Source organism: Aedes aegypti, chromosome 3 (genome assembly GCF_002204515.2).
Source record: "Aedes aegypti strain LVP_AGWG chromosome 3, AaegL5.0 Primary Assembly, whole genome shotgun sequence".
NCBI lineage: Eukaryota > Metazoa > Arthropoda > Insecta > Diptera > Culicidae > Aedes > Aedes aegypti.
In genome coordinates this window covers 409,023,844-409,049,448 of record NC_035109.1, presented here as the reverse complement: position 1 = coordinate 409,049,448, position 25,605 = coordinate 409,023,844, and the positions used below count along the sequence as shown (strand labels likewise).

General features: G+C 42.2%; 1 protein-coding gene and 1 long non-coding RNA gene across 2 annotated transcripts; one reads left to right on the top strand and one right to left on the bottom strand.

The window, feature by feature from the left end:
- Positions 1 to 284: 284 nt before the first annotated feature.
- Positions 285 to 23,626, bottom strand: LOC110677657. The gene is made up of 3 exons (XM_021848592.1): positions 23,240 to 23,626; positions 21,936 to 23,176; positions 285 to 1,297 (listed from the first exon to the last, which is right to left on the bottom strand). Exons 1-3 carry the CDS (start codon positions 23,502 to 23,504, stop codon positions 320 to 322), a joined length of 2,484 nt encoding a protein of 827 aa, XP_021704284.1. The 5' UTR covers positions 23,505 to 23,626; the 3' UTR covers positions 285 to 319.
- On the top strand, positions 17,019 to 17,614 carry LOC110677658. Its single transcript, XR_002501102.1, has 3 exons — positions 17,019 to 17,242; positions 17,303 to 17,375; positions 17,432 to 17,614. It is a non-coding gene; the product is annotated as an uncharacterized LOC110677658 (long non-coding RNA).
- Positions 23,627 to 25,605: the final 1,979 nt, after the last annotated feature.

Sequence of the window (25,605 nt, the reverse complement as noted above, 5' to 3'; positions counted from 1 at the left end):
TAGTACTAAAATCGGTTTTCATTTAATAATTGGTACTCGTTATTGTAAGAACTAAAAGTGGCCTACTTCAACTAGGCTAATGTTGAAACAGAGTTAATCGATGCTACAAAGAAAAAAAAAGCGACAAGAGTGTGAAGATGATCACATTTTTGTTGTTGAGATGGGAATTATTAAACATCAGGAAAAAAATCTCGTTAATAAAGATAAAAAAAAAAAAAACATCAGGAAAGAATTCAAGATTGGCATTCGAATGATTGTTTTGTTGAATGAACTTCAGCCGAAAATATTTACAACTCACGACAGTCTTTATTAATCTATTCTAAACAAAGCCAAGATCTTTGTTCAAATTGTTGAGCTTAATCAATAAACGCCTTTGTACATACAACCGAATGATATCAACGCCCATCTTGGGGTGGCGCCTGGAGATAGAATTCACCAGATTTTCCAGTACATTTTCATTCCGATAGAAGGTAATATCCGAAACATACGTCTCCAGCTTTCGAGCCTGCTCAACCCAAAGCTTCGATGGTTCCACAATTCCCGTGGGCATTTCCGGCATAACAACGTAGCTGTTGTCTTTCCTCTCGATCACGAAAGTTTGATCTCCCAAATATTCATATTTTCCCCGTAGCGCTGTGGCGACATACTGGATTAGGTGTGAACACGCTTGGTTCTCCGAAATGTTGGCAATGGTTGGGTCAACAATGACGTCAGATGCTTCGTAAACAATTTTATTCACGGGCAATAGAGCTTCTCCAATGATTCTAGTCGACAGAGAAGTTTTATCTTTCTCTATGATAGTTTTGCTTAGATCGAATAGTATTTTGCTTGTCGGTTGGGCATTGGGAGGATTGTTCTCCTGAAAAGCCTCAAAGGTTCGGTTGAGATTGAATAAACTCAAATTTCTGGTGGGTATCGATTTGCAATCGTGCTTTTGCCGCAGATCATTAAGAAGCTTCTTCAACGAATTCAGCGATATTAGAATAGCCTGCCGCAGACACGTGGCTTGTTCGCTGCTGCATTTCAAAGTTTCGATTGTGTCGTACATCCCATCCAGAACAATATTTTGCTCGTCAATGTTCATACCGTACTCTTGGTTGGTAATTAGGAGCTCTTCATCGTGTTCGCTTGTTTTGCGTTCCACTGTCATTAAATCATACCAATCTCTAAACAGCTCAAATAGAGTGGCCGATACAGCTATGGATTCTTCGCCTTCCTCCGCAAGTATCTTCAGAGCCTGCACTAAATTGTCCGAAATCACATCTCCGACGGGTTCCATTTCCAAGGAATCAGGTTCCTGCGAAAAAAAAATCGTTAGAAACCGTTATGATGATTCTATAACATTCCCCAGAATTTCAATCCCCAGAATGCAATATTCCCGAGAAACCGATATACCGATCCAAGATTTTATTATAATTTATTGTTGATAAACAGCTATTGATATCCAGCCAAGAAATCGCCTATATAAAGGGTGTCCACGATAAAATTGCCAAACACAAAATTGATTCGCAAAATTCGAGTTTTCATCCGATTGCCATCAAATTTTCAGGGATTGAAAAATAACTATTAAACTGTATTTTACCATTTCAATCATATTTTATTTACAGTCCATATGCAAATGCCCGCACCTTGGCCTTAACCCCGGCCATAAGATACTGCACAAACTGTGAATCAACCGTTTTTTGCATGTAAACCCATACTTTCTTCAGTTCCTCGACTGTCTTCACTACCTTAGGTCGTTTAAGAAGGTGCTGCTTCATAATCGCCCAGTACTTCTCGATGGGGCGGAGCTCCGGAGTGTTGGGAGGGTTGAACATTTTCGGCACGAAATTGACCTTATTGTCCGCATACCACTTCAGCACGTCCTTGGAGTAGTGGCATGAGGCCAAATCCGGCCAGAAGATTGTTGGGACGTTGTGGGCCTTCAGGAGAGGAAGCAGCCGCTTCTGGAGGCACTCTTTCATGTACATCTGTCCGTTCATTGTGTCCTGGGCCACGAAAGGCGCACTCCACTTCCCGCACGTGCAGATGGCTTGCCAAACCAGGAATTTCTTCGCAAATTTGGACATCTTCTGAGTGCGGACATGCTCCGGAACGCTGAACTTATCCTTGCCCGTGAAAAACAGGTTGCCGGGGTCGTCCATGATGCAGCATTCAACTTTCGTCAGCATGTTGAGGTACAACTTCCTGGCACGGGTTTTGGCGGACTTGTTCTGCTTCTCGTCGCGATTGGGGGCCTTTTGTACCTTGAACGTTCGAAGCCCAGCCTTAGTTTTGGCTTTCTTCGGCTTAGGTGCAGCGTGCAGGTTCTTAGCCACATCCCGAACGTAGGCGTTCGGATTTCGGTTGAAGGCCCCAACTACGCGGTTGTGATAAGTGAGTGGCAATTTCATCGTGGACACCCTTTAGTAATGAAACCATTTATGACGTGATACCAGCAGATAATCATCCAAGATATGTGTTTTCCTGAAATAATTTGAAACAAAAAACACTTGGTCCAGTCTGACTGAACGCCGACCATCTGTTATTTGCATGATTTCTACAAAAAATTAGACGGATATGTGATAAGATTTTTGAAACAATTTTAACAATTTCTTCGAACGACCGGTAATTTTCCCTTAAGAAGCCCATTTGCATGTAGCTTGCAGAGGTGAAGATTGATGGATAACTAACCTGCCTTTTCAGGTATCAGAAGGCCGGGTCCAAAGGCACGTTCCCCCCCAGATTTGTGCCATCGCCATATTTGAGCCTATTTTATCATCTACCCGAAGGGAGAGGCTAGGGAAGGGAAAGATGGGAGGAAATAGGAGTGGGGTCCCTAGAAGAGGGAAGATCGCATAAGCGAAATGAGAGTATGTAGCTCCATACCACAATGCAATGGTTTCGAACAGCGCCCTAAAAAGGCACTGCAAAACGCTTGAGCGTAAAGAGAGCCTATAGCTCATTACCACGGATGGGTTAAGAATAACAGAATAAGCTGAAGATTCAGGCTTCTGAATTCAGTTTCACTTAATAAGTGTTTGCCAAATATAATTGGAATCGTATTTGCGCAAAAACTGGACAGTTACATATCAGGTGACACGAAGTTCCATAATCGGAATCACAACTATCATACATAAATGAGACAGCACGCTGAATATTTGCCATGTGGTAGTTGCGTCGGCAGTGGCCTGTCAACGCTCTGACCAAGAGACTGCAATTCTGGTTTGACAGATTTGTTAAATACTTCGCCACCCTTGGAGATGGCTCAGTAATGTACAATTTTTTTGACGACACGACTCCAAACTATTCCAATACTGCTTGTGCTAAGTTGCCACCCAAGAATTTATATGAAGCTTAACCCAGACTTCGAAATTGGAATAGCTGGCTCAGGGCCAATGAAGTCATACGACGCTCCATCGCGTGCTAGCTCATCAGCCAATTCATTTTCAGCTATGGAAGAATGGTCAGGTAGCCATAAAAGGTTTACAGAGTTGACTGAATTCAGTTCCTCAATTTGAGTTCGACATGCGATAACAAGTTTCGACCTTGAGTTAGCCGAAGCAAAGGCTTTTATAGTAGCCTGACTATCTGAACTGTTGAAGTGCTGATTACACTCCACACATAAGAGCAAATATTTTCGCTTGAAAAACGGTGCAGTTTCTACCAAGTGAGTAAGATTCAGCCTTAGCTCACGAGAATATACTCCTGCACCAGCTCTACCTTCAAGAAGGGAGCCATCAGTGTAACATACTCGTGCCTATTCTGCGCGGCGTGTGAGGTGACACGAGTCGAATGAGGTGACAATTGTCGACTCGCTCCCATTTGATTAACATTAGTCGTCTCACGTCACTCGCGGTGAGAGCGAGTCGTCTCGACTCACACGCCGCGCAGAATAAGCACGACTATATTGTTTGATATACTTCTTTCCAAATAGCCAGACCATGGGGTAAGACACTCAATCATATTGGTATTAATATCCGTTAATACGGATTAATATATATTATTTTCATGATATCATCGAGTTACCTACGATTTTCCTAAAGACATCTGACAGAAGTATCTTGAATTTAAGTCAATAATGGGGGTTTATAAACAAGAAACTAGGGATAGTGGATTATATGTCTTGCTGATCTGATATACCATAGGAAACAAATTGCATCGGAATCGAGTCTCCTTCTAGCCAGACTCCAGATGGATGTTGGCATCAAACAGTGTGGTCTATGTTGCATCGGACGGATTTTTCATATATTTTGCTCAGACGATCTGACGATAAACACAACTTGTTTTTTTCATATAAATAATCAATTTGCCTTGGCAACTCCGGCAACAGGCAAACAGCAAAACTCCATGCATACTTGATAATCTTCTCAATATCAATATTAATATCATTAATAAATATTAATATTTTAATACTGGATCTAGTGTCCTGCCCTATGAGCCAGACGTCCACTCTTCTCGTGCTACTTGTTTAAGATGTATGTGTAGTGAGTGGCACTTTTAGCAGAGTGAAAAAGAAAGACACCTTTACTGGTTGGTGGTTGACAAAGGAATGAATAAATTTATTTTCAGGATCTCTTACATTCAATATCAGAAGGTTGCTATGATCGATTGTACTTCAACATCCCGCCTCAATTGATCAATCCCAGCATCGTTCGCAGTTTACTGAATCTCGAGGCAGGAAGGCCTTTCGTCATCAGATCCGCTAGTTGGTCCTCGGTTGGCTGATACTGTAATTTAATCTTCTTCTCTTGGATCAGGTCTTGCAGGAAAAAGTACTGGATATCGATATGCTTCATCCTTCTATGCTTTCTCGGTTCTTTACAGATGGCAATGCATGGCTGGTTGTCCTCATAGATAGTCACCGGTTAGGCAACTTCCACATCAAGCATCTTCAAGAGGTTCACCACCCACATCGCTTCGCAGCTGGCTTGGCAAAGAGCCATGAACTCCGCCTCAGTCGTCGACAACGCCACCGATGTCTGCTTTCTGGTTGCCCACGAGATCGTTGCTCCATGCAGCTTCACCACGTACCCAGAGACGGAGCGCCGGTCGTCCAGATTATTACCCCAGTCCGCATCGGCATATACGGAAAGTGTTTTCGACTCCATCGACCTCCGGAAAACCAAGTTGTAGTCGACAGTAGCTCGCAGGTACTTCAAAATCCGCTTCAGGTGAGCCCAGTGTTCTTCAGTGGCACAACATTGGAAACTCGCAAAATAGCTTACCGCCGCGCAGATATCAAGCCTCGATGTGATCATCTGGTACATCAAGCACCCAATCAACTCCTTGTAAGGCTTCGTCGTGAACCGCGTCGGATCTTCACACTTGAGCAGCTTCAGATGAGGGTCCATGGGAATAGCAGACGGCCTACAATCCTCCATCCCAAAACGCTGCAGAATCTTCATCACGTACTGCTTCTGGTCGATCGTCATAACGCCGTCGGCTCTGTTTCGGTTGATATTCAGTCCAAGAAAGCACCGCACCTCGGCCAGGTCCTTCATCTCGAACTCTCTTGACAGCTTTTGCTTCAAATGTTTGATCGCCAGAAGCGAATTCCCAGCAATCAGGATGTCGTCTACGTATATAACGAGGTAAACGACTGCCTCTCCCTTCGACCAATGGTAAAGACACTGATCATGCTGACTTCGTTGGAATCCGATGCTCGTAATGAACGTGTGGAACCTCATATTCCAGCTCCGGGATGCCTGCTTCAGTCCATAAATCGCCTTGTTGAGCTTGCAGACCAGATCGTTTCCCGCCTCAAAGCCTGATGGTTGCCGCATATAAATTTCCTCAGTCAGTTCGCCGTTCAGGAACGCGGTCTTCACGTCCATTTGATGCACGTGCAGGTCTCGCTGGTTCGCCAGTGCCAACAGAATCCTCAACGTCGTCATCTTCGCCACAGGGGAATACGTTTCCGAATAGTCGAAGCCCTTCGTCTGCGTGAAGCCCTTCGCAACAAGTCGGGCTTTGTATCGGTCGATCTTGCCTTCACCGTCTTGCTTAATAGTGAATACCCATTTATTGCCTACAGGTCGACGCCCAGCAGGCAGCTCCGTCAAGCTCCACGTACGGTTCTTCTCCAGGGATGCTAGTTCAGCTTCGATTGCCTCCTTCCACAGCGGCCAGTCGTCACGTTTCTTCAACTCCGCTATGTCGCTTGGAATGTTGTCCACGTACTCCTCGGCACTCAAAGCGAACGCCGAAATATTGTAGTCTTCGTGCCAGATAGGAGGTGCACGAACTCTACCGCTTCTACGTACCTTGTTTTCATCAGGATTACCGCCAGCAGCTTCATCAAGCAACGTTTCATTCAGTTCTTCATTGTCGGTAGCTTCGTGCTCATCGTTGATCTCAGGCAAATCTTGATTTCCTTCCTCACCGACGATTGGATCTTGGTTCACAATCAGCTCTTCATCTTCGCCATTCTTGCTGTCGTCCGATTGACTGTTGCTAGTCTTGCCTTCGTTGAACACGATGTCTCGAGCCACAAATACCTTCTTTCCGTTCCAAACACGGTATCCATTCGGTGCGTAGCCCACGAAGGTCGCCTTTTCGGACTTCATATCCAACTTCTTCCACTTCTGCTTCGGGACATGGACGAAACATTCTGCACCAAAAATTCGAAGGTTACTCACGTTTGGCTTTCTTCCATTCCAGACTTCATAGGGAGTGCGATGACCATCCACAGCAACAGTCGGACTGCGGTTGATTAGGTACGCCGCTGCATATACTGCTTCGCCCCACAGGCGCTTCGTAACATTGCTTCCAGCCAGCATTGCCCGTACCTTCTCGACGATGGTTCGATTCATCCGTTCGCTCAGCCCATTCTGTTCCGGTGTGTAAGGAACCGTCATCTCCAACTGGATACCTCGTTGCCGACAGAACATCTTCATTTGCTTGCTACTGTATTCGCCACCGTTGTCGCAGCGAAGACGAGACATCCTAGTTTGGAAATGTGCCGTTGCCATAGCCTCGAACGTCTTCAGACACTCCAGCGCTTCATCCTTCGACTTCATCAGGTAGACGACCGTTAAGTGGGTGAAGTCGTCCGTGAAGGTGATGAAATATTGCATGCCGTTCCACGACACAGGCGAGATGGAACCACAGACGTCGCTATGCACCATCTCCAACGGACGGGTTGTCCGCTTTCCCTCACGGCTGACGAACGATTCTCGAGTTTGTTTGCCAGCAAGACATGATTCGCAAACCATCGACTCCCAAAATCCAGGCTTCACGCTGCTTCCCAGATCGAGTCCATCCACCATTTTTCGGTTGATAAGCTTCATCAGGTTTCCGTTGCCAAGGTGACCATAGCGTTGATGCCACAAGTCCAGCTCCTTGGTTACCTTTCCTGTTACCATAGCACTGTTTGGCGTTGCTAGGTACTGGAAGTCCATCGCATATAGCACACCAACTTGCTTGCCGGTTGCTACGACATCTTGATCGGCATCTTCAACGACTACCTTGCCTTTGTGGAAAATCACTTTCTTTCCCGAACTTTCCAGCCGACGCAGGGACATCAGATTCAGCGTCAGCTCTGGAACGAAAAGAACGTTTTCCATACGCACATGGGTGTGCTTACCATCGACAGTCGAGTACACGTTGATTTCTCCACGTTGCCTAGCGACCAGGTTGACACCTTTCTTCGCTGTCGCGATCCAGACGGGCTCTTCCAGCACCTCCAGATTTTGGAACAGTTCTCGTTGATTCGCCATGTGGTCTGAAGCCCCGCTATCCAGGTACCAGCTCCGCGATTTCTCATCCGAAGCTGACCCGGACCCGGCAACAAACGACACAGTTTTTGCAGCAGCACTGACCTTCGTAGATTTCTTCTTCTCGTGGTTCCGACCCTGCTCTTGACGCAGTTCAGATTCAGGACAATCGGCTCGCTTGTGGCCGAATTTGCCACAGCCGAAGCACTTCAGACGGCACTTTCCTCCGGACTTACCAGCAAACGCAACGTTGTCCGATTCTTGATTGGCCGACGAGTTTCTTCCCTTTAGCTTCGATTCAACGTCCAAATACTTCCCTTTCACGAATTCCAGGGTTAGCTTCTCTGAAACCGCCTCCATTGCTGTGTTCACCGACTCGTACGAAACCGGCATAGTGAGCATCAAGTGGCACACAATGTCTTCCTCGTCCATTTTCGCACCGGTTGACTTCAGCTCCCGAATCAACTGATCGAAGCGAAGAAAGTGGGATTCCAGACTCGAACGCTCATCGTGCTTCATCTCCAACAGTTTGCGCTTCAACATGAAACGATTCGTCAAGCTCTTCCGCTTGAAAACCTCATGCAGCCCGTTCCAGATTTCCATCGGACTCTTCTTGTCCTTGATATACTCCAGGTGACTATCCGCGACCGCACCGATCAAGACCGAACGACACTTGTTGTCCTGCTTCTTCCGGTTGGCCTTCTTTTCCTCCTTCCCCTTCTTGACAGCCGCCGTATCCGTTTCCGGGATTTCCCAGAAGTCTTCCTCCTCCGCTGCCTTCTCGACACAGTGCGCGATTTCCAACTGCTCCAGGAATGTCAACATTCGGAACCTCCAATTGTTGAAACCCGTACCGTCGAAAGGCTTGATCTTGAGGAACTTCTCGTCGTCTCCCATCGTACCGGATTTTAACTGGCTTCGAGAATTTTCTTGGTTTGGGTTGTTCTGGGCCCATAACGTTTTAGCAGAGTGAAAAAGAAAGACACCTTTACTGGTTGGTGGTTGACAAAGGAATGAATAAATTTATTTTCAGGATCTCTTACATTCAATATCAGAAGGTTGCTATGATCGATTGTACTTCAACAGGCACAACGCCGAAAAGAGCCTCGAGCGCTGCCGTGGGAGTCGTAGAGAATGCACCAGACATCGCCATCAAGCACATCCTTTGGGGAATGGCCCAATTTGGATTGGATTGTTCTCACTTCGCCCTTTCGCCAACACACAAGACATCCATATGCCAATATTGCTCGAACAACTATTGTGTTGTGTAAATCCATTTGATATACTTGGGTTTGAGGCCCTAGGTTTTATCAAAGGTTCGCCGACATTGACCGAGGGCCATGCAAGCTTTTTTGACTCTGAAATAAATGTGAAGTGCCCAAGAAAGTTTGGAATCTAGAACGACTCCGACATACTTTACCTGATCGGTTACATTAATCTCAGTGCCAAAAAGACGTAAAGGTCGAATTCCATCGCGGTTTCGTCTTTCCGTAAAAAGAACAATAGATGTTTTATTCGGGTTAACCGACACCAACTCTCGACTACCTGAAGAGCACTTTGCATCAGGTCGAATAGGGTGCTTATGCACATACCAACTATCTAAGCTAGATAGTCGTCGGAAAATCCATAAGTTGAAAAACCGCATTTATTGAGTTGCCTGCTGCTACGAGATTTCACAAAAGTGGTGATAAGACTCCCCCATTGGGGGCATCCGCAAACACTCAATTTTCGAATCGCTGCTTGACGCAATGTCGAGAAGAGCCGATTTGAGCATTTGATGAATCCAATTGGTAATCATTGTAGGTAGCCCATGGTTTCGTGCGGCTTCCGAAAGACACGTTATCAAAGGCACTTTCAATATCAAAGAAAACACCCAAGCAGGATTGCTTCTGAGCGAAAGCTTTCTCGATATCGTATACAACTTTGTGTAAAAGAGTCACAGTGGACTTTCCAGATTGGTAAGCATGTTGATTTACATGAAGAGGCATGTTTGCCAAATAAACATCACGAATTTGATCAGAGGCGCGTCCACGTTTGTAACCATGGGTAGGACAAACGTTGACAAATATGTTGTACAAAGTGAAGTTGTGCAAAATTTGAAAATTGGAATCCTGGACTGAAAATTCAAAGTTACTATATTTAAGGGGCTCAAACACAAAGGGATGTAAGTTGGAATTACTTGATTACTTGATACTATATATCTAAAAATTTAATCTGAAATTTATGTAGATAAAATGTTCAGATATCACTCCGGAAATTTCTAAAGGAATTTGACAAATTGTCTCAGGGAATTTGTCCAAGAATTTTGTTTAGGATGCCTAAAGAATTTATTCAAGAGAATCACATAAAAAAAATAGAAAAAATGTTTGGAAACACTGCAGAAGATGAAATGCTGGAGAAATTCAAAGAAAAAAAAAAATTTTTTCGAAGAGCCAACTAGGAAACCCCTTGAGGAATTTTCGATCTCTGGGAGGAATTGTGGATAAATTCTAGAAGGAATCTACATGAACAGACAGATGAATTCTTGTAGGGTTTCTTGAATGACCACATAACATTTTTTCTTTTCAAAATCTCTTAAATAAACCTTTGAGGAATTTCTCACGAGAAATTCTGTAGAAATCTTAGGAAGATCTTCTAGAGTAACAACTGGAGAATTCAGTTGAAGGATGGTGGAAATTGTAGGTTAGTATTGGAAAAGAAAATCAAGCTAATATCTGAGTTCTGAAGGATATCCTCAAGTAAATTCTGGAGAAATTCTTCTAAGCATCCTTTGAAAAATCTGAGAGAATTTGGCAGACAAATCTCTAGAAAAAGTTCTGGATACATCCTTGTAGGAGACCCTGGAAAAATCTAAATAATTCCTGTAGCTTTTCCTCCGGTAATCTTGAAGAGCCTGTTGGACCTATCATTTTGGATGAAATAGAGATTTTTTAGAGACATGAATTAAAATTGGGGCCAAGTCTCTAAAAAGCAACCTACTATCAGCCCTGTCTTTAGGATCATTTAATGGAACAACTTGTGTTATTATTACATTTATACCTACAAACTGCTTGTCTTTACAACCGGTGAGTTTGTTTTAATTTCCTAGATAACAAATTGATGAACAGCCAAAATTATGTTGAATTGTGTAGTGTTTTTTTCTTTGCGCTAAAGTGACCCTAATAGCACAAGTTTGCAAAAGAAACTGAAGATTCTTGAAAAATGTTTTATCGCGCAGAAACTCTTTCAAATATTTCACTGAAACAACTTCAACCATCCTTCAAAAAAAAAACTATTTGAAAATCGCCATAATCTGCTCAAAATATTATTATGATATTTTTATTTTAATCCGTTACTTCAACCAATGATTCTTCAAGATATTACTATGGAAGTTCCAGAAACTTCTCAAGAAGTAGCACCAGGAACGCTCATGGCAATTTATCCTAGTACATTCGCAGATATATTCAAGAATCTCATCGATACATTACGAAATGCAATAGAAGATTGCTCCATTTATTTCTCTAATCATTAAAGAAGTTTCTTGTCTGTATAATGAGCAAATGATAAATAGTTTAATTTATTTTTCAAACTTTCTGCATATCATATTGTTTCGCTTTTTTGTTTTAAACGTGGATAGGACAATGTTTTTGTGCGTAGTACATGTCCTACCTGTCCTACCCACTTCCCGCGCCACTGGAGTGGAAAAAGTAGCGTCAAAAGTCGGACAAGTAGTCAAAAGGTGCGAGATTGGCTTAGTAGGGAACGTGATTCACAACAAGATGCTGGAGGAATCCCGCGCAATCTTACACCAACCGGTGTCCAAAATCCAACGATTCCAACGTCTATCGTGGGAAACGATACATTAGCAGTGCTAGCTAATGTAAGTCGATCATCTGGAGCTGTTCAACCTACAACATCCATGTCCGAAGCCATAACACAACGTGTAAGCAACATGCCAGTGCCGCCAAATTTCTCGTCTACACCACAGTTCTCGCACAGTCAAGGTAACCCATCAGGAGAAATTGGACAACGTACATCTATCTCGCGTATTCCCATGGATATATCAGAATTCGCTCCCGTGGTGACTAATATTTCAAGAAACACAGCACTTTATCAACGACAAGCTACTAGTTCAGTTCAACCGGCGCCAGTAGTTATGACAACGGACTCTTGCCAGATTAGTAGATCAGCTGCTCCAACGCACAGTATGCCAAGTTCACATCGACCAGCATGTACGGCGGCTTACGAAAATCCTCCAGCCAGGAACTACACGGGGGAAGCAGCAGGACTTCAATTTACCTCTAATTATCGTAATGACCAATCGTCTCCTGGACATTCTGGCTCTTTAAATTATGGACCATCTCCAGTACAGCTTGCGGCACGCCAGGTTATGTCGAGAGATTTGCCCAAGTTCACCGGGGACCCTGAGGAGTGGCCAATTTTCTTGAGCGCCTTTGAAAACTCCACACGAGCCTGTGGATATTCCGATGCCGAAAATTTATCAAGGCTTCAACGCTGTCTGGAAGGAGCTGCACTGGCAGCAGTAAAAAGTCGTCTATTATTACCTGACTCAGTTCCCCTTGTCATCAGTACACTGCAAAGGTTGTTTGGAAGGCCGGAAGTATTAATCCATTCACTATTAAATAAGCTCCGGGAAGTCCCAGCACCGAAAGCGGATAATCTTAAAACGGTTATCGAATTTGGCTTAGCTGTGCAAGATCTTGTGGATCATATGCAGATTTCAAGATTGAATGATCATCTATATAATCCCATGCTGCTACATGAACTAATCGAGAAATTACCAGCATCTTACAAAATGCAATGGTCTACGTTCAAACGAGCCAGTCCAGTCGTTAACTTATCAACCTTCGGGAACTTCATGGCTGAACTTGTAAACACTGCCTCCGACGTGACATTACCGGATCTATCAGTTGCATCAAAATCCGCAAAGTCAGCTGGAACGCGCAATAGATCGAAATTGTTCACGCACACTGAAGATGTCCCAGATGTCCCCATAGACGATGAGCTTGTAGGTCACCATTTGGCAGAGCAATACGTAGTAAAGAAATGTTTCTATTGCTCCAATGTAAGTCACGAGATACATGAATGTAGGCACTTTAAAGCGTTGGATATAGATGCGAAATGGAAAGCCATGCGTCAAAATGGATTGTGCAGAATATGTTTAGTACCCCATCGACGGTGGCCTTGCCGTTCTGCTAGAGAATGTGGAGTTAAGGGTTGCCGCTTACGACACCACACACTGTTACATCCTAACGACATGGACAGAAACAGTAAGCGATCTAGCGTAGAACTCAGCGTTCCGGAAATTGGACCGGTTGTGCATCAAAACTTACACCACGTAATACCAAGTACACTATTCCGTTACCTACCTGTCATAATCAAGGGAGTGGACGAACAGTGCGTGCGTACATATGCGTTTTTGGATGATGGCTCATCTTCTACGCTTATGGAGGCTGCAATAGCAACGAAGCTTGGTGTTGATGGACCAACTGACTCCTTTTGGCTGAGCTGGACGGGAAATGTCAGCCGAGAAGAAAAGAGTTCGAAACGCGTTTCCATCATAATCTCCGGCGAAGGTGTGGGAACTTGTTTCCGACTGAATAATGTACGGACTGTCCAGAAATTGAATCTGCCAAACCAAACATTGCACTATGATGAATTGAAAGGCATTTATCCTCACCTCCGAGGATTACTAGTTGAGAGCTACTCAAGAGCGTGTCCGGGAATCATTATTGGGATGGAACATGCGCGCCTTCTTTCGACATTGAAGATTCGTGAGGGCAAAGTCAACGATCCTGTAGCTGCGAAGACGCGATTAGGATGGTGTATTTTTGGCAAACAATGTAGTACAAACGTATCGGTAGAACTTCTGAATTACCACTTGGATATGGAAAACAGAGAACTCCATGCACAAATGAAAACATTTTTTGGAATCGAGGAAGCGAGCATAACAGTGAAGCCCGAAGCTGAGGTTGATAAACGTGCGAAGCAGATTATGATGGACACTACGCATAGGATAGGCAACGCCTTTGAGACAGGTCTTATCTGGAAATACGATAATGTTATTTTTCCGGACAGTTATAGGATGGCGGAGAAGCGATTAGTGCAACTGGAGAAACGGCTGTCCAAAGATCCGGTGCTTAAGGAAAATGTCCATAGACAAATAGCAGAGTACGAGAAAAAGGGCTATACCCACCAGTTGACGGAAGAAGAAAAACGTTCCGTTGACCCAAGAAGAATTTGGTACTTACCCATCGGAGTTGTTCAGAATCCCAAAAAGCCGAACAAAATTCGTCTTGTCTGGGATGCGGCGGCACGCGCCTGTGGAGTATCGTTTAACGATATGCTCCTTAAAGGACCAGATTTATTGACGTCATTAACCGCAATTCTCCTACGATTTAGACAACGGAACATTGCTATTTGCGGTGACATTAGAGAAATGTTCCACCAGATATTCATTCGTCAAGCTGATAAACAGGCGCAAAGATTCCTCTGGAGAACCTCACCTGACACGTCCCCGAAGGTCTACGTAATGGACGTGGCAACCTTTGGAGCCACATGCTCTCCGAGTTCAGCTCAATTTGTTAAAAACAAAAATGCTAGAGAATTTGAGGTGCAATACCCAGAAGCAGTTGATGCGATTATTAATAGTCATTATGTGGATGATTATCTAGACAGTGTTGACACTGTCGACGAGGCTGTCAACCGCTGGAATGAGGTGAAGTTCGTCCATTCTCAGGCGGGATTCGACATTCGTAATTTCATCTCGAATTCTCCCGATGTCTTGCTTCGAGTAGAAGAAAATAGTGACACCAAGACTAAGTCTATGAACTTGGACCAAACCGAGCAGAAAGAACGCGTCCTCGGAATGGTATGGAAGCCGCAAACCGACATATTCACCTTCGAGTCTTCGCTGAATCCTGTCATTGAAAATCTAATCACGGAACGAACCGTTCCGACGAAAAGACAAGTACTACGTACTGTAATGTCACTATTTGATCCCCTCGGTTTAATAACGCATTTCGTATACGTATACGTATACGTATACGTATACTATAGTACAAGGTAAAATTCTCATGCAGGATATTTGGCGATCGGGAACAGGTTGGGATGAACCGATAGCAGCGAATCTTCAAGACCTGTGGAACAAATGGAGCCGATCTTTGGCTTATTTGAATAGTGTGCAAGTTCCACGATGTTTTTTCAGTAATGCGAGTCGAAATGCGCTAGAGAACACACAAATTCACGTTTTTGTGGATGCGAGTGCAGAGGCATATGCTTGTGTTGCGTATTTAAGGATCATTGATCGTGGACTTCCACGATGTGCACTAGTGGCTGGAAAGTCAAAGGTAGCGCCTCTTAAACCACTTTCCATCCCTCGTCTAGAGCTACAGGCAGCTTTGATCGGTAGTCGACTGATGGATAATATCTGTAAAAGTTTGAATATCCCTCTTTATAAACGATTTCTTTGGCTCGATTCTTCAACCGTTTTGGCTTGGCTGGGCTCAGATAGTCGACGTTACCATCCATTCGTAGCATATCGGGTTGGTGAGATTCTCAGCCTGACCACTGTCGACGAGTGGAGACATCTACAATCAAGATACAATGTGGCAGACGAAGCAACAAAATGGGGATCTGGCCCTAAATTTGATTGTGAGAGTAGATGGTTTAGTGGACCATCCTTCTTGAAGCAACCGGAGGAGTCCTGGCCAGTGCAAAAGAATTATACAGCACCCGTCACAGAGGAACTTCGTGCCGTCTACATGAATCATCATGTTGTTTCTCAACCGTTTGTTGATGTTGTTCGCTTCTCCACGTGGCAAAGATTACTTCGGGCAACTGCGTTCGCGTTGAGAGCTGTGAAAAGGTTTAAAGGGCAACAGTTACCACCGTGGTTATCAAGCGAAGAGTTTCGTAATGCGGAGAATATTTTATGGAAACAAACACAAATGGAGAGCTACCCAGATGAGTATGTAACATTATACCACAATAGCAAAAATCCTGAGCAGCTGAAGATGTTGGACAAATCAAGTCCATTGTGGAAGCAGTCACCTTTTCTCGACAGCGAAGGCATTATTCGGATGGACAGCAGAATAAAATCGGCACCAAATATTCGAGACCAAACTAAGTTTCCAATTATCCTACCAAAAGATCACTATGTAACACAGCTTCTTGTTGATAGTTATCATCGTCAATTCCTCCATGCGAATAACGAAACTGTGCTGAATGAAATGAGACAGCGTTTCTGTATCCCGGCTCTACGAAACTTGATTAAGCGGACAACCAGAAGTTGCCAAAAATGTCGCATAGTTAAGGCAGCTCCACATCCTCCTCTCATGTCTCCACTTCCTGCGGTTCGTTTGACGTCATTCATCCGACCCTTTACCAATACTGGTATCGACTATTTCGGTCCTCTTATGGTGAAGCAAGGTCGAAGCATTGTCAAACGCTGGGTCGTGTTATTTACATGCTTATCAATAAGGGCGATCCATTTAGAGGTAGCCCATGGCCTGACCACCCAATCATGTCTGATGGCCATTCGAAGATTTGTGGCACGTAGAGGGGCACCTGAAACTATTTACTCAGACAACGGCACAAATTTTGTTGGCGCAAACAATTTGTTGAAAGAGCAGCTTCAAAAAATCAACGAACAATGTTCTGCGACATTCACAAATGCTCGAACTAATTGGGTATTTAACCCTCCTGCTGCGCCCCACATGGGTGGGGCCTGGGAAAGATTAATTCGCTCAGTAAAAACAGCGATGTCAGCGATTAGTGACCACCCTCACCACCCTAGTGATGAGGTGTTAGAAACTGTCACTTTGGAGGCGGAAGCAATTGTAAATTCAAGACCTCTGACACACGTGCCATTAGATTCGGTGGATGACGAAGCTTTAACACCCAACCATTTCCTTCTGTATGGAACACGAGGAATAGTTCAACCACCTGCTAAACTAGACGAAAGTTATGCAACGCTTCGAGATAGCTGGAAGCTAGCCAAGAATCTTGTGGACGAGTTCTGGAGACGATGGATTCGCGAATACCTGCCAGAACTAGCAAGGCGCACAAAATGGCATCATCCTGTAAGGCCTTTGAAAGAAGGTGATTTAGTCATCGTGTTCGACGAGTCCAAACGAAATGGGTGGGAAAGAGGTAGAATAGTCCAGGTCATGAGAAGTAAAGATGGTCAGGTGCGTAAAGCTATGGTGCAAACAGCAAATGGAGTGTTAACAAGAGCGGCTGTGAAGCTGGCATTGCTAGATGTCGGCGAGTTGGGCGTGGCAAAGATTGCTGAATCTCGAAGTCACACGGGAGGGGGTATGTTGCCGACCCACTGAGCGACAACTGATAACGATAGTGTGAGTGTCGAGATCGGTTTGTCCGACGTCCACCATCCCACGAAAGATAAAGTCATCTGTCAGAAAGGAGCATAAAGATATAACAACGTGTAGTCGAACTGTTGAGTGGCAAATAGATTTAAACCTTTTATTTAACTATTATTTGGAGATTCACTATTGAAAATCTACTGTTGAATATTAGAAGAGGTTTGATACTATATATATTGCGTAAAATCAGTTAAATTCAATGATTTATTGTTTATTCAGGGTTGATCGATTTCGACTGCCGAGTTGCCGAGAAGATTGGGTTATCTGGGTCTGAGAAAATTATAGATTAATCGTAAGTTTGAATTGAATTTCATCCTGAATTATTGCCTATAACGTACATGATTATAGATTTGAATTTTCTGTTGGGAATTGATCATCATAAAATCTACCGGGCAAGGAAAGCGTACTGAAATGTAAGAAAAGCCTAACTATATAATCATACTATGTTGCTAATGGAAATCAATAAACTTCTAGCTTTAAGCTGCGCTACAGACAAGCTGCTAAAAGGCGTTATACCTGTCCTGGTGACGATCCCCAACAGGATGTGAAGATCGATAATGCGTTCCAGACATTTCAGAAGAAAAGTGGTCAGACTGATTGGTCTAAAACTCTTCGCTTCCTCCTTTTGGGATAAACTTCACAGTAATATCACGCCAGGATTTTGGAATTTACCCGGTAACAAAACTGCTTACAAGTAGCTTTTTCAAAACATGTTTGATGAAATCAAATCTCTTCTGGAGAACAGGATAAATTCCATCTGCTCCTGGAGATTTGAAAGGAGCAAAACTATTAAGTGCCTATTGAATCGATTCAGTAGTTATGATACACATCCGGGGAAGCGTGTATTGAATAAACATTCTTAAATTTCTTCGACAGATGAAGTAAAGTCACTATTTGGTAAGCGAATTTCGTTCACTTGGAAATCCTTATTTTTTTTTTTTTTTTTTTTTTTTTGTTGGGAAGGTTAAGCCACTGCGTCCATTGGATTGAACTTTTGTGGCATGTCCCTTTTTACTATTCGCATCATTGAAGAAACTAAAACTGTCCACCATGAATCAAGTGAACAGCTTAAGCACTTTGACGCGTCTTTTCCCAGTCAGGCAAAATAGAGTTAATAAAACCCACAACCTTTCTTGGGATTTCCAGTCCAAATTTCACTTGGTGGTAAATAACCCCCGTTTAGAAATTTGGATCTGCGCTTGTATAATGCACTACAACTGCAGAGCAGGTGTTCCGAGGTTTCGCGTTCCATGTTACAGAAACGACAGATATCATTCTGAACCTGACCAATATTCTTCAAATGATATCTACTCGGACAGTGTCCAGTTAATAGGCCAGTGTATATACAAAGAACTCTCTTGTTGAGCTCTAAGAGTCTTTTCGTGATAGTTTCATTTGGAACTAAAAATCTTTTAGATTGATTACACCTTGTGGTGACCATCCAATTGGTCATCACCCTTTGTCGTTCCCAGCTTTTTAGTTCCTTATTTAGTGCACAGTACGATATGCCACAGAATGGCTCCGGTCCAATGAACTGTGTATTTGATCCCTGTTTAGCAAGCTCGTCTGCCTTTTCATTTCCTACAATGCCATTGTGTCCCGGAACCCAATACAAACATACAGAGTTTTCTTGGCACACCTTTCGCAATGAGAGAATGCATTCCCAGACAAGTCTTGATGAGCATTTATATGCGCCCAATGCCTTCAACGCAGCTTGACTATCAGAAAAAATACAGATATTTGCATGTCTGTATTTTCTCTTAAGACAAATATTAGCGCATTCTAGTATGGCAAAAATCTCCGCTTGGAATACTGTTGGATAGCTTCCCATCGCCACGGAGACGTTTGTCCCAGGGCCGTAGATTCCTGCTCCAGTTTGTGTCCCAATTTTTGAGCCATCTGTGAAGAATTTTATGGAGCCTTGACGAACATTGGGACGTATCGCATACATTGTAAGGGATATCAGAATTGTCCACAGTTTTCATCCATTCCTCATGCATAGTCATCACTGGCCCACAATGGATATGTTGTGAAATATTCAAGTGCCCAACAAGATCACCTGATTTGAACTTATTTAATCTATTAAGCCTTAGAAAACTCTTCTCCGCTTCTAATTGTTCAAATTCGTACAACGGTAGCAGATGAAGAATAGCATCTAATGCTTTTGACGGAGTGCTTTGCATCGCTCCCGTTATAGCGATGGACACAAGACGTTGTACTTTTGATAGTTTTGCTTGTGTTGTGGCCTCTTTTGTTTTTGGCCACCACACTAGCGAAGCATAGGTTACTTTTGGACGAATTATGGCCAAATAAATCCACATTATCATTTTTGGTTTCAAGCCCCATCTTCTGCCAAAAATTTTGGAGCATGCCAAAAATGAACTTGTAGCTTTATTAGTCACATATTCAATATGAGAATTCCAATTCAGTTTAGAATCCAAAATTACTCCTAAGTATTTGACTTGTTCACTAAGGTGCATTTGTACTCCTCCAAGCTTCAAAGCTTTTAGGGTGAACTTCCTTTTCTTAGAAAAAGGGACAATTACTACTTTTGAAGGATTTATGTTAAGGCCCTCCTGAATACACCAAGAATTGGTTAAGTTTAGGGCCAGTTGCATTCGTTCTGAAATGATATTGTCAAACTTTCCTCTCACAATAATGACTATATCATCTGCAAATCCTACAACTTCGAAACCTTTTTCTTCCAAGCTTTTAAGAAGATCGTCAACTACTAAAGACCACAATAGAGGCGAGAGGACTCCTCCTTGTGGACAACCTTTTGTAGCCCTTACTGTTATAGACGAACTTCCCAGCTCGGAAGTAATTTCTCTTTTTGCAAGCATATTATTGATCCAGTTAATGATATTCTTGTTGAAATTCCTTTTCTTCATTGCACGAGTCATTGAAGAATAGGAAGCGTTGTCGAAGGCTCCTTCAATGTCCAAGAATGAGCAAAGTGCTATTTCTTTCACTGAAAGAGTTTTTTCCACTTTTGTTACCAATGTATGAAGTGCCGTAACTGTTGACTTACCAGATTGATAAGCAAACTGCGAGTCAGATAATGGACACTTGAGCATGTATGTTGAATTTATGTAATCATACAACACTTTTTCCATAGTCTTTAACAAAATTGATGAGAGACTAATAGGTCTATATGACTTTGGATGCATTTTATCTCGTTTTCCTATTTTAGGAATAAAGATAACCTTCACTGCTCTCCAATCAGATGGAACATAGTTTAATCTTAAGCTCGCCTTAAACATCTCAATTAGAGGCGAAATCAGCACTGCTTCTCCGTTTTGAATCAGTGCTGGGAATATTCCGTCCACTCCTGCAGATTTGTAAGGTTGAAAAGATCTTATAGCGTGTTTCACTCTTGCATTTGGAAATCCTTATATTTTGCAAGGATTTTGTTCATCCGACTAACATCACTCAAACTGGAAACATTTGTACTAAGGTTTTTCCAGTCGGATCGTTTAGCAGAACGAAGAGTCTTCTTGTAAGCCTTGCGAGCCGACTTGAACGACTCTGATCCAGCTGAGCGGCGTCTGTTCCAACTCTTTGTTTGTTCCAACTCTACATTGTTTCCTGAGCCTAGTCAGATCGGAATTCCACCATGGGGTCCCTCTTGTAGTCTTCACAGACCGCAGAGGATATGCTTCTTCAAAAGCTTCCATAATGTAGGATGTTGTAGTATCCACGGCATCATCCAAACCACTTGGAATTTCCATGGACGGAGAATATCCATGAAATTTGGTCGCAACGAATTCAATATAGAGTTCCCAGTTTGTTGACCGAGGATTCCTAAAACGCAAAATCTGTGCAGTTACATTTGAATGTTCAAAGAAGATGTAGCGATGATCAGATAATGATTCCTCATCTGATACATGCCAATTCGTCAACTCGTGACTGATTCTATTCGAGCAGAGCGTTATGTCTAACACTTCTTCTCTATTAGAAACCATGAAGGTTGGGCGATTGCCTATGTTAAGTAATCCAAGGTCTGTACTACTTAAGTATTCCATCAGACTGGAGCCTCTCAAATTGATATCTGAGCTGCCCCAGATGATGTGATGAGCGGAATCAGCGGAAGGCCTTTTGTTACGCAGTGTACAACTTGCTTGAAATCATCCGTTGAGGATGGTTCATCATGTGGTAAGTATACCTAACAATAGACGTATTTCATGTTGAGGTCACCAACAGAAACATCGATTGTGACAGCACACACATCTCTAGTAGTTAACTCAGAAATGAGTGTAGCAACGATTGCTTTATTAACGAGCACGCATGCGCGGGGCATGGAGCGCGAATTCGCCATTTCATTTTTACTGAAAGCAGCTAAAACTGGGTCCACAAGGTTACCTAGATAGAAGTTTCCCTTTGAAAAGCGAATCCACCCTTAAATTTCTTTGTCAAAAGATCACGCAAATAATGACATTTTTCTGAAAGAAGTTACTTTTGTGACTTTTTGTTGACCAAGTCGCAAAAATGACTCGCTACCAGCTCTGTGTATATGCGAAGATATGAAGGTCCTTTTCTTAGGTCAATCCTTCCCATTCTTACCCTATGTAATATCGATAATTAACACCAATGCTGACATTTTCATGATTTTGAAAACGACTTATGATTTTTTATGAAGCTTCAAATTGATATTCAAATCATTTTTTTTTAATTTGGATTTATATAGTTTTCTGGAGAACGGTACATTCTGAATTTCGGTTTTCTGAGGTATGGTACATTCTGGGGAATGAGATCGTAGGGAGCGGAATTCTGGGAAATGATTTTTCTGAAGAACGTTATAGAATAATTATAGTCTAAAACTTTGGAATCTCTATATCTTTGCTATACTTACATTCAACAACGTGTCGAGCGTTGTGGTACTCAGCAGTTGAGTAATCTCCGGTTGATTAGATTCGTACAGCTTTTGGATGATGTCCTTGGTGACCAAAACATCTTCGTGTACTCGCAAACCTTCCTCCACGAATGTTTTCAGTATCACCGAAAGCGTCGAAATGGGACAGCAAAACATGTAGATGGGTAGGTTGGTCTTGGGATGGCTGATAAAATGTTCCTCGGTGGACACATCCAGCTCCGTCCAGAGATCAGCAGTTTCCTGGTCGCACATTGCACTTATTCCAGCCACGTTGAACCCCACTTCGTGAAGTTCGTTGATCAGTGCCATCAAAATGTCCGTGGAGTAAATCAAATCAATGTCGAGGTAGATAATTTGATGCCAGTCAGCGAAAATGCTTTGCACGCAAATGCAGTACAGATAGGCCTTTTTGCCAAAGATTTGATCCCGAACCGAATCGTAGTAATATTTGGGATAGATTTTCGTGCGGCCAATAAGGAGAACGCATTCTCTCTCGCTGGGATTCATTCTACTGCCCAGTGCATGCAAAATGCTAAGCGTTGGTATGAGGAATCCAGTTTGTTGATAGACTTTGTGAACCCAAAGCAGCATTTCTTTTACATCTGGCAAAGGATACCGGAGTTGATTGCAGACGTAATCGAACACATTCGTTCCAAACATTCGAAGAGTGAATGCCTGTTGCATTTCTTCATTGGTCCAACTGATGATCTCTGTTCTGTTGAATATTCTGCGTATTTGATTTTCCGTATAATGTCCCTTGAGTAGCTCTTTGACGCGTATGTTAAGATTTTTGTTTTCGACGTCTTTCAGTTCTTGCAGTGCTATTGTAATATTGACCATTTCCGTTTTTGCCAAGGTGATTTTTTCATTCTTCTTGACTATAAGTTGCTCCAATTCGTCGACTTTCAATTTTAGAGACTTGTTTTCCGCCTCAATTTCCTTCAAACGTTTCGATTCTTCTCTTCTGGTCAAAGATCGCGTCTCAACTTCTGGAACATCATCCGGGGGATCAGATTGACGTTGCTTGTCGCTTTGCTTGGCATTCGTTTTCGAAGATTTGGGTCCCATATTCTTTGGCCGAAAAGGATTCGTAATTGGCTTTGGATATTCGCCATTCAGAAGCTTATCGATTTCCTCCTTTCGTTTCTTGTGCTGATCTTGTTCCAAGTCTTCTGAATTTTTACGTTTGCCTTTCTTCGGCGATTTGATCGTGGGAACAGCTAAAATTAAAGTTTGATTGAATTGTCCCACCGAAAGCTTGCATATCATTTTATATACATTACCTTCTCTTTTAAGAATCATCCGTTTGACTCCGTCCAGTAGTTCCGATTTCAAATCCCTTTCCAGGCAATGCTTTTCGAAATGTTCGCTGCACACGAATTTGTTGTTTATGTTGTCCTTTTTCGTAAGCGAGCAAAACGCGAGCCATTTTTTGTTGCGATTTTCACTCACCGGAATCTTGTGATAGGTCACTTTCAGCAGCGGATCGATTATTTCGCGATCCGTTTCGGACGCCCGGTTGCCGCAAACGACGCAAACTTTCGTCATTTTTTTGCGTGGGGAAGCAAACTTTTCAAACGAAATCTAAATTTTTAACACCACCGATCCGAAACAAGAAACAAAACGCCGATGTTTCGCATCTTTTTTTGACTTGGCCTGCAAGAAAGTGAGCACACGAGTGACATAAACTGATACACCGTAAAACAAACTCTAGCGTAACATTTGAAAAGGGCCTAACTGCAAAATGTAAACAAACTTGATTATTCATTATTCGTATCAATTTTTACGTAAATTACTTCTACATACTCTTACGGGCATGCAAAATGCATTATTAATGGTAATTTTATTCAAATTTAAAAGGGCCTATCTGAAAATGATAAAACTAAGAGGGCCTAACTGGTCATAAAAGGGCCTAACTGAAAATTTCCATCAAAATCAGATTGGCCCTTCCGTGCATTTTTAATTTTCCTCCATATTTTTCAATATTTAGCCATTGTATAGTGTTTTTTCTCACATAATGGAACCTGGTGAAATATTTGAAAAGGGTCTATCAGCATAACGTAAAAATTGAGAAATGCTCGATTGAAGATTCTGTAACATATTGATTGTTACTATTTTAAACTCATTGCTATCTAATAGTTTTAAACTTTTGTTCGGCACTCATAGTCTATTACTGGGCCACGTAACGTTTTAAATCTAACATAACATAAAAACTAGTAAAAAATGTTGAATTCAAACATCATTGGCAGATAGGCCCTTTTACGAGTCTTCAAACCAGTTAGGCCCTTTCAATAGGCCCTTTAATTGAACATGGTTCCAGTTAGGCCCCTCCAGTTAGGCCCTTTTATTTAACATAGTTCCAGTTAGGCCCTTTTGGAATTTGTCGATTTTATTGATTATTGAATAGATTTTCAAAGTTTTAGAACATAATCATTATGTGAGAAAATCAACATTGAATATTGAAAATTCTTTATTGAAGATTCAGTACTATATTGATTATTATTATTTCAAACCCTTTCTCCTATTTACTATAGTTTTATACTTGTGTTCACACTCATAATAGTCTACTAGGTGGCCCATAACGTTTTAAATCCTAAATAACAAAACAACTCGTGAAAATGGTTGAATTCAAACATCTTCGGTAGATAGGCCCTTTTACGAGTCTGCAAACCAGTTAGGCCCTTTCAGTTAGGCCCTTCGATTGAACATGGTTTCAGTTAGGCCCCTCCAGTTAGGCCCTTTTATTAAACTTAGTTCCAGTTAGGCCCTTTTGGAATTTGTTAATTTTATTGATTATTGAAGTGATTTTCAAAGTTTTAGATCAAAATCAATCGATTAGGTATGTGAGAAAATCAACAGTGATTAATAAAAATTCTTTATTGAAGATTCAGTACTATATTGATTCCTATTTCATGCTCATTCTATTTTTATGCTAGTTTTATCATAATCTTAATGCGTAGTTAGTTGAAAAACTGATTTTTTATCCTGAAAATAAAAACAATTACATTAAAAATTTTGAATAATTTTTATTTGTTAATTTTTATTTGTTGCCTCTAGTTGTGGATCGAGTTCCAAAAGTCGCGATTTTCACAAAAACAAAAAATTCGTTTGTTTTTGTAACAGCTCTGCAAGAATTCTTCTTATACTTCTTCTTGGCATTACGTCCTCACTGGGACAGAGCCTGCTTCTCAGCTTTGTGTTCAATGAGTACTTCCACAGTTATAAACTGAGAGCTTTCTTTGACAAGTTGCCATTTTTGCATTCGTATATCGTGTGACAAGTACGAAGGTACTCTATATTCAGGAAAATAAAGGAAATTTCCATTACGAAAAAACCTGGACCGACCGGGAATGGAACTCTGATACCTTCAGAATGGCTTTGCTTTGTAGCTGCGGACTTAAACTGCTCGGCTAAGGAAGGCCCTCAAGTATAAAACAACTAAAAAAGTGAATGGGTTTGAAATAGATATAATCAATAAGGTACTGAACCTTCAACCGAGAATATCCAACATTTAGCTATTACATTGTTTTTCTCTCGCTTTATCTTATTTAAAAACTATGAAAATCAATAAGCAATAATATCAACAAATTCCAAAAGGGCCTAACTGGAACTATGTTTAATAAAAGGGCCTAACTGGAGGGGCCTAACT

Excerpts from the sequence above, each read along its gene's own strand:
- LOC110677657 (XM_021848592.1), bottom strand. The coding sequence starts at position 23,504 with ATGACGAAAGTTTGCGTCGTTTGCGGCAACCGGGCGTCCGAAACGGAT. Across the intron at positions 23,177-23,239 it reads GATGATTCTTAAAAGAGAAG|CTGTTCCCACGATCAAATCG; the intron begins GTAATGTATATA and ends CTTTAATTTTAG. Across the intron at positions 1,298-21,935 it reads CGCTCGACACGTTGTTGAAT|GAACCTGATTCCTTGGAAAT; the intron begins GTAAGTATAGCA and ends TTTTTTTCGCAG.